Source organism: Medicago truncatula, chromosome 7, assembly GCF_003473485.1.
Source record: "Medicago truncatula cultivar Jemalong A17 chromosome 7, MtrunA17r5.0-ANR, whole genome shotgun sequence".
Lineage (NCBI taxonomy): Eukaryota > Viridiplantae > Streptophyta > Magnoliopsida > Fabales > Fabaceae > Medicago > Medicago truncatula.
The window spans coordinates 50,891,362-50,900,818 of record NC_053048.1 but is presented as its reverse complement, the minus strand read 5'-3'; the positions used below and the strand labels follow the sequence as shown (position 1 = coordinate 50,900,818).

At 30.8% G+C, this 9,457-nt stretch overlaps 2 protein-coding genes across 2 annotated transcripts; one reads left to right on the top strand and one right to left on the bottom strand.

The window, feature by feature from the left end:
- The first annotated feature begins 3,832 nt into the window (after window positions 1-3,832).
- On the top strand, window positions 3,833-4,781 carry LOC25499576 (secreted acidic protein 2). Its single transcript, XM_013594872.3, has one exon. The coding sequence runs from the start codon at window positions 4,102-4,104 to the stop codon at window positions 4,501-4,503; it is 402 nt and encodes a 133-aa protein (XP_013450326.1). The 5' UTR covers window positions 3,833-4,101; the 3' UTR covers window positions 4,504-4,781.
- Window positions 4,782-5,918: 1,137 nt separating this feature from the next.
- Window positions 5,919-9,106, bottom strand: LOC25499575 (rho GTPase-activating protein 2). Its single transcript, XM_013594871.3, has 4 exons — window positions 8,647-9,106; window positions 7,800-7,920; window positions 7,348-7,698; window positions 5,919-6,793 (listed from the first exon to the last, which is right to left on the bottom strand). Exons 1-4 carry the CDS (start codon window positions 8,946-8,948, stop codon window positions 6,260-6,262), a joined length of 1,308 nt encoding a protein of 435 aa, XP_013450325.1. The 5' UTR covers window positions 8,949-9,106; the 3' UTR covers window positions 5,919-6,259.
- Between the last annotated feature and the right edge of the window lie 351 nt (window positions 9,107-9,457).

Below are 9,457 nucleotides of genomic sequence, written 5' to 3'. Positions count from 1 at the left end.
GACAACACTGTTTCCAGTTCACTAAGATGGCGGGAATGCCTCTTCTCACTTATTCTTTTTTTAGGGTTATTTGGTTTGCCACTATTTGGGTGATTTGGAAGGAAAGGAATAATCGGGTTTTTCAAAATACCGGTTCTGAACCTTTCAACCTCATAGAAATCGTAAAACGTTTATCTTTTTTATGGTTGAGGTCTAAACAGGTGGCTTTTGCTTATTCTTATCATGATTTGGTGCCAACACCCTATTCATTGTATGGGTGCTATGTTGTAACTAGGTGGTTTTGGTGGTGCTCTGTTGTTGGCATCATAACTTTGTAAATATTTTACCGATGATCCCCCCTTGCACACCTTGTGCGGGGTGAGCATTGTGTTTTGAGTAATATAATTCCATTTTGATTTGTTAAAAAAAAAAAAAAGATAAATGATTTTGTGTTTGTATATGTTAAATGTGATTATGTGAGGGAGTTTATATATATAATGCTTTAAACTTTTAAGTGAAAATACGAAGTTTAATTCACTTGTGTGATTCATAAATATCAATGCGGTGATCTTCAATATCTCCTTATGACCAACATTTTGCAAAAAACAAATTTAGACAACTTTTTAAGTTGTTAACCTAGCTCAAATGATTGCCCTGTTACATTCAGTATATGGTTAATTGATATACTCGGGATCAAAACTCATTAATCATCAACATAACTTCATTAACCACGAATTTGAGCATGGCAAAATTCACTCGCAAAAACAATTGTGTGTGAAAATATTTAGTACCCTCATCAACATAGAATATAAGAAAAAAAAGAAATTGATCTCAAACATAAGCAAATTCACCTTCACTCTTTTTTTAATGATTTTTCTCAAATTAATATAAATTTTATTTTTTCTTTCTTTCAAAAAATAAATAACTTTTATTTTGAAAGACTCTTTAGCTCTTATAGAACAAGTTTTCGCAAGTGATATATACTTTCGAGAATGTACTTATTTTTACGAGTTAAATTATTTTACATTTAACTAAATTTCTACATAATTAGTTTAAAATTAGTTAATTTAGCTTATAATTGAAATCATACCGATTACCATCTCTCTCCTACCTACGTGGTTTAATTCCTTATGTTGAACCGTGTACCTTCCCAAAACTGGTAGAACACTGAAAATATAGGTCAAAAGTGACCAAAGATTTTTCTATGTTGGCTGCCTTAAATAGTTTCATGTAGGCTATGCTGCCCATAACGTGTGTTAGCATCCCCATTATCAAACATGGAACTAACGTGAGTCGTGAATATAAGCCAACATTCAAACCTAAGAATGGAAAATGTCACAAACATCTTACCATTTGGGTTTTGCCTTAATTGTGACTTAAATTTTAAGAACAGCAACTAACAGTAGTTAATTCTTTAATGGTTTATTTACATACAAGACAAAAATAAAAGGATAAAAATATGTAGATAGAAATAAAGAGAAGAGAAAATAAAATAAATAAAATGAGATAAATTCCTACACACACTCACACATATTCTCAACACTAAAGGGAAAGATATTTAAAAATAAAGAATAGTACAAATTTATCATATTTTATTGAATAGAAAGTGATCATGTCGAACCTGAAATCTCTTGAAGATGGTGAAGAATGACCTTTGAGTGTAAGATTTTTGTCAGCAACCTTCATACTGGATTGCAATAAGCGGTACCTACAATACACTTCAACTGTTGATCTATTGGATAATTTAGGTTAAAATATATGTGTCTGAACAATGACTATGAGTTAGTATTTATAATGTGAGTTTAATGTTTTGATCCTTAAATCTTTACATGGATTCGAACTAGATGGCGCAAATTGTTCAAAGGGATCATTCTTCCTATGTAATCAAGGGAGGTATCCATGTCAAGGTCCTTGAGGTGGGAAGTTCAGATTAGTCATGGTTTGGGCATGACCTAAGAAATGGTCCATTCAAAGGCATAGAAAGCAAACAGAAAAAATTATATTGAGGTTTCGTTTGTTACAAATTAAACAAAAAAAAATTTAACATTCAATAACTTAGAGATTTTATAAATAATTTTGTTTGTTTGGATACAACTCAACTATATAAAAAAATTAGTACTATAAAATAGGCTCAATCTTTTGACTTATTTTCTCTCTCCTAAAAAAAATCTATATATATATTTTGAAAAGTTACTATTTGCAATTTTAATTTGAAGGAGATTTTAGATTTTGTAGATTCTATTTTTTTTTTAAAGCTGTAACAAACAAATGAAGTACTTTTAAAAATGATTGTTTTATTTTTAAATGTGATTACTATTTTTTATTTATAAAAGCTATAAAAAAACACCTTTATGTCATTCTTATAAGTGAGGAATTTTTTAATTTTTTTGCATAAACATTTTTTAATCATTGTATATGAGATTTCACCACATGCTTAACATGGAAAATATTTTCTTAATTTTCTGTCTACTTTTCCTTGCTCATTTTCTCTTAAGATACATGAATCTTAACACCTTTAAAAGCAAAAAGAGTCAAAATCTACCTTAAAAGGGATTGAAATATTCTAAGTACCAAGGAGGAAATTTCTTAAAAAAGGTACCAAAAGAATGAAAAGGACATTCCTTATGTTAACTAATTAATATTCCAAGAACATCTATTAAAAGTACAAAACGAAAATAATTTTAAATAGGTCTAAATATGCTTTTAGTCCATCTAACTATAATGTTTTTTTTTTGTTTCGATAATTTTTTTTTTAGATTCAGTCCCCGCAAATTCAAAAAACCGCTGTTTTTTTTATAAAAAAAAAACTGATGTTTTTAGTCTCTAACGTCAAACATGACCTAATAAAATCATGCTACACTCTGCAATGAGCTGACATGAGGACTAAAAACATCAGTTTTTTTAAATTTGTAGGGACTAAATCATAACAAAAAACTTCCAGAGACTAATACTAAAATAATGCTATAATTGCAAGAACTAAAATCATATTTAAACCTGTAAAATATCAATTTATCAATATACTCAGATTAAATTTATTTAAACAACATTTTTAATGTGGTAGGTATATTTCATATGCAATTTTTTATTTATTTTCACAAGAGACGAGATCTTTTTCTTTTGTTGTATAGATGTATTTTTTAATCCTTTTTGCAAAAAGAGGTATTTTTTATCCTTAATAATGAGACTGTTTAAATTAAATTTTATTTATTTCGATCTATGTAACCAATTGGTTTTAGTCTCACAACATGGAGTAAAACAATGTCTTTTAGTCTCTACTATAATTAAAACACACACTGATGTTTTTATTTTGACTAAAAAACACACACAATTTTTATTAAATGTAAAAATATAAAAAATATAATATTATTAAGTACAAAGTTAAAAAGTTCCATATTTTATGGTTTCGATTTTTTTTTTTTTTTTTATCACAGTATAACTTGATTTTTTTCAATTTTTCTCCCTCTTCTCTTTCCTTTTTAATAAAAAATTATAATTAATTAGAAAAATAATAATCAGCAGATTTTTTAGACTACAGTCTCTTTCTCTGATTCCTAACTTAGTCTAGAATTCATCGAATTTGACTAGAGAACCATGAATTTAACACCTTGGAAGCAAATAGAGTCAAAATCTATCCTAAAAGAGGTTGAAATGCTCAAAGTACCAAGAAAGAAAATGTACATTCATGAAATTATCACATTATTTTCAAAATTATCAAATTATTAAATGCTATTTTTTCATTAATGAGAAAAATTCTTTAACCAATATTTTAGTAAAATAGTACTCGTGAGGCTTTCCTAAATATAATAATTTAAGTTACATTAAATGTTTGAATTCAGGGTCCTCCATGTCTTCTTCTAGAAAAGTGTTGGAACATGTCTCTATTGTTCTATTGGACAAGCTACTTAAATTGAGCCAAATCCTTCTCCTTTAATTATAATGACTAATGACTACTACTTACTATAGTCCCATCCAAGCTTTTGAATCATTACCTAGTCACTTTCACAAAAAGTATCAAACAAGTTAGTTAATAGTACTACTATATATTTTTTATTATAGATACCCTAGTTGATTATAATTGTTGTATTGGTTCTAACTCTTGCACAATTTCAAATCCATTCTGAAATGGACATAAAAGATCCTTATGAATATCATAAGATTCCTTCTTATATGCTTGTTGAGGCCACTGGTGATTCTGAAGTTGATTCTAATGATCCAACTTTTGATGAATTTGGTTATGAAATTGGTTGTGCAGATGATGATGATGATGATGCTCAATCTTGTTGCCATGATAATGCTGCTGAATTCAAGGGATATGAGTCTTTGAATGATGAAGATGATGACGAAGATGTGAAGAAGAAGAAGCAAAAAGGTAATGTTCATGGTGATTCATATTGTGAAGATGATGAGATGCAAGAAGAGAACAACTACAAGTCTTTTGTGTCTGATGATTCTTCATCAGACCAAGAGTTTGTAGATGAGAAGGAAAAGAACAGGCTCTTTTGGGAAGCTTGTTTGGCATCTTGATTGTATTCTGATATTTTTCTTTCTAAATCACTTTTATGGATTTCTGATAATCACTTAGAGGCATAGCATCACTTAGATGAAAGCTTCCAATTGTATCTATGCTATTTATTCTGATTTTATAATTTCTTAACAGTTCATACTATATTTCATTATTTCTACACATTCAAATTTCATATGTTGTTTCTACATTTTGTTCTATAATTAATCTAATAATTTTTTTCTTCATTAATTCTGTTTGGTATGACTAATAGTTTATTGATAAGTGTGATGTGTCGCTCGAGCGGTACACATTAGGGGTAATATTGTAAATAGAATCGTAATATTTATGGTTCAGATACAATATTGTAATATTTTGCAGCCGCTCTAAAGTTAGAGACATGACACAATTGATCAAACTTTCTATTCTTTACTTACGTTTTTTGTGTGTTTCCTTTTGATCTGAGATTGTTTTTCTAACCATTTTTTTGTATTAACCCTCCGGTTTTTAGAGGAAGAGGGCTATATAATAGTCCGGAGTTAGGCCATGAGAAAAGAGAAGTATGGTCAATAATTGTTCAACCCAAAAATCGAAACTCTCTTCCACCCATCTTTTAAGAAAACTATTTGGCTTGTTTGTTGCCACTAGTAATGATAATAATCTTGTTACATAATTGGTTTATTTTGTTTACCTTTTATGTTAATTTGTCTTGTTTAAGGAGATTCAAGAAAGTAGGTAAAATTTACTCTGGTATTTTTCTTTGACTGTTAGCTGGGGAAGAAATGTGGGCGGCAAGCTTTAATAGATTGCAAGTATTTGGGTTTAGTATGGCCCCACATTAATTTAAAGTCTTCCCACCTTGATCAAATTCTGATGCTTTTAGTTTTTTATTTATATAAGCAATGGTTTTTGTGAATAATAATAATAGTTGCCATATAATATAACATGTGATCTTAGAAGAATTGAAAATCAATTACTGTCCAACTCAGTTAGCATTATAATATATTACCATTACCAAGTGTGATGAAATAGTCAAATTTCACATATTATTAAATAGCGTGCAGTCTTTACCATTGAAAATAGTTGGTCACACGTTTCAAATTAATTTTAGGAGTTGATTCCTTTGGAATAGGCTTTTTTCAGAGACCCTATGCAAGTATACTACCAATAAGTTTGGATGCACATGTTGTGTCCTTGTGGATTCGGATTGCCGAATCAAAGAGAGTCAACACATCAATAGCCGTTGAATACAACGAGACGTTATAGATTTAAAGTTGAATAGTTTAGTTTTTTATAATATCAAAATCTGTATTTAAATCTGAACAATCCGATCTCAATACTACATATATGATGTATTTGTTAATGGTTGATATAACTACTTACATTTTAAAGTGAGTTGTGAAATTTAAAAAGCAAACTCTTTACATTGTAACATGAATTAGATATAAATGAATCCATAAAATTTTGATCATGAACAACACACATAACTAGCACCATTTTTAGGCTTAATCAGTCTCCCTACTCCCTAAGAATAGATTAACAAGCACAACTTCTAACCTAGATAAAATTCGTAGCTAATGTATCCAAATAGTACAGTATATTTGGACACATAACATAATCAGGTCAAATTCAGCACTAAGCTGAACATAACTCTACAATCCAAAAACAAGAAAAACCTACTAATCAAGTATACACAAGCACCCCTTGCTTGTAAAACACAAAATCTAAAACAATTCACTTAAAACACTCCTGAGTCCTGACAACAAGAAGCTCAAATTCTTAATTAGATGCAAACAAAGGCAAGAGTGAAATAGAATCACTAAATTTATCTACCATCTCCACATCATTGGTGTTTTTACTTTCTATTGATGGACTACTTGTGTCAGCATTTGATCCCTCAGTTGTTGTCGAGCCGTTTCTATAACTAGAACTCAGACAGGAATCCTCAGTTTTGGTAGGACTCTCTAACTCTTCTTGCAAATGCTCTGCAGGTTTTTCTTTTGTGAATCGTTTTGTCTGAACATCATCCAATTGTTCTAAGAAGCATTCTTCTATCTCGCTGAGAGCAGATGCAGCTTCTTCAATGTTGTGGCTGTAGTCAACATGATCATCATAATCTAACTTGGTTCTTTTCAATTCACCGCTAGTATACATTTCTTGTTGACTGTCATATTCATCTGATGAATGAGATGACATGGATGAATATTCTGCTGTTGCTGTTTCTTCGCGGTCTCGGAGTGTCTTCAGTATCAGTGTTTTCAGTAAATTCATCACTTGGACCGCATGCATTAGAGCAGTTAGTGGATCGGACATCTGTTTTCATGAGACAAAATAAAAATGCAATTAAAAATAATAATTTCTTAGTTTACATAGTGATCATGCATGTGTAAATATATACAGGATAAACACGTTAGCATAATTTTATTTGACATAAAAATACTTGACATGCCTTGTGTAAAACAACTATTATTTTGTTTTACTGCATACTATATCATTTGCACACAAAAATGTGGACTTGAAAATTAATCTGTTAAATAAAAGTACAATATCACAGGAATAATTGATTAAAAAGTTCATAGTTTAAAGGTCTAATAGAAAGAACTATTGCACAACTCAATGACTCTTAGATGAGATGACTCCAACATGGAAATGCAAAAACATTAATAGGGACGAGTTTGACAAATTTGGGTTGTGTGCAGTCACAATCATTTGACTGCACGTAGTCGGTATCATCTGGCCGTTTGATCAAGATCATACAATTCAGATTGTGCAGAGTCACAGGATTGTGACTGCAAACCATCCTAAGTCAAGTTCGACACTCATTCCATACGAATTGAGGTACAAAAAGTGCAATCACATAAGCATACCTGAGTCATATTTGGAGCAAAAACCATAGCAATATTTCTAGCATCCATTTTGTTACACTCCTCTTCAACTACAACATCAGCCATAAGATCAACAGCCCAATTAAGCAAAGCTGATTCAACTGGTTTCAGCTGCTTCACAAGCTCAACAGATTCTTCTTCAGTGTTGCATTCAAGAACTTCCTCAGGTGAAAGTCCATCTAACACTCCTGAAGGAAGTTCCCTAAACCATGCTTTAATTAAGCCAGCCAAGCAATGAACATCAATGTCATTTGGCACAATGCCACTATTCAATTGCTCCCTCAAATGTTCCTCTTCGCCATTTTCTGGATTTATACGAAATATTCCTTCAGCCTGAAAATTCATTAATTAAAAAATGATAAAAGAAGGAAAAAAAATTATAGTTGGTTCACATAATCTGGAAAACTGACACATATCATAAATTTTGTACTTACCTTTAATCCTCCCTGTGAGTATAACCTCTCCTGCATCAGTAACAGAATAGTGGGGACACTGTTTCCTTTTGAATCATAAGAACATTGCATTGATTCTGCTGAGACACCAAACACACTAACACTGCAATTATTCATGATCACAAATCACATCAGAATATGATAAGCATTAGTAAAAAAACATGATTTAATAGCTTTTGGAAAATTTTAATTATTACAGTTGGTTCTAAGGAAACAGTAAATAAAGATAATCAATCATAAATCAAAGAAACTTATTTATTATTGTAAGTAGTGGCATAGAACGGCTTGCATTTTATGAAAAAGTAAACGCAAAACAAAAGCATTAGAAAATATTGAGATGAACTTTTCAAATTCTACATTACCGTTATGGAAACTTTTCTTCATCAAATAAAGGCAAATCTTAATAACTTGGCTTTTAATACAACCATTTAATTACTAACTTTTTAGCTCACTTTTCTCTCAACCAACGGAAAAAATCTCATTGAAGGATAATGTGAAGCCCTAATGCTAACTCATACTCAAACACACAAAAACAAACCCCACCTACAATACAATCTTACCTAACAAAAAATTAAGTAAAAAAAATGTAATTTTTAGCATTTTAATCAAACCCATTTGAAATGTTTCAAAACTAAATTAGAAAACCAAAACATTTTATTAGTTCGAATGGAACTGGATTTAGATCCCTTTAAGTAATATCTCGAGTTTGAGTCGTGTGGATGAAAAAACATGATTAGTAGTCGGTAGCCCACTCAGAGTGGGTGATGGATATTTCGCATCAATAACATGTTATAAAAAAACAAAATAAAATTAGAAAAAATGAAGGTACCTAGCACTAGGAACAGGAGCAGGAACATGAACCTCAAGCTCAAGAGGAAGACCCAAAAACCCATTGAAACGATCAAACGTGACATGGTTAACATGCTTAACATTTGTAGGCCATCCAATCTCCATTGGATGATGAACGGCGGAGATTACATCATCAGGACTCTCCACACTACAGGCCACCATTGATTTCTTCAAAGCAGCTAACATTAACGCTGCCGGCGACACTTCTTCGCTGCCGTCTCGGCTTCCTCTTCTTCCCTTCACACCACCGCATCCACCACTTACCATCACTGGTCCTCTCATCTTCTTCTCCACACAAACAATATCTTCTTATGAGTAGAGAAGAGACAAATTTTGATTTTGAATATGAGGATGAGTTTTGTTGGGTTGTGTTGTGTTGTGTAAATGAATGATGTTATGAAGGCTCTTGTATTACTCTTGTGAACTTCAACGGCCACTTGTTTTTCAAATTTTGGTTAACTTTATCTACAGTTCCTTCTTGTCCTTTTTTGCCCTCTAAGTATATTATATTCTACTCACACATTTAATTCTACCTGCCACTCCACTCCACTTTAAGCTCGTAGCTTGTCAAATCAAATATTAATATCATCCTAATCACAATTTGGGTTTTAGATTTCAATATGGGATTAATATTCTTTAAATTAAACTAAATACTGCTACCTCTTATCTTATTTATATGAACTCTTTTTTATTTTATTTTTATTTTTATATATTTTAAAAAAAATGAACTCAATTTTTTTAAAATAATCACAACATTTTTAAGACTATGTTTGACCTGGTCCTAACCACAA

Excerpts from the sequence above, each read along its gene's own strand:
- LOC25499576 (XM_013594872.3), top strand. The coding sequence starts at position 4,102 with ATGGACATAAAAGATCCTTATGAATATCATAAGATTCCTTCTTATATG.
- LOC25499575 (XM_013594871.3), bottom strand. The coding sequence starts at position 8,948 with ATGAGAGGACCAGTGATGGTAAGTGGTGGATGCGGTGGTGTGAAGGGA. Across the intron at positions 7,699-7,799 it reads ACTCACAGGGAGGATTAAAG|GCTGAAGGAATATTTCGTAT; the intron begins GTAAGTACAAAA and ends ATGAATTTTCAG. Across the intron at positions 6,794-7,347 it reads TTGCTCCAAATATGACTCAG|ATGTCCGATCCACTAACTGC; the intron begins GTATGCTTATGT and ends TCATGAAAACAG.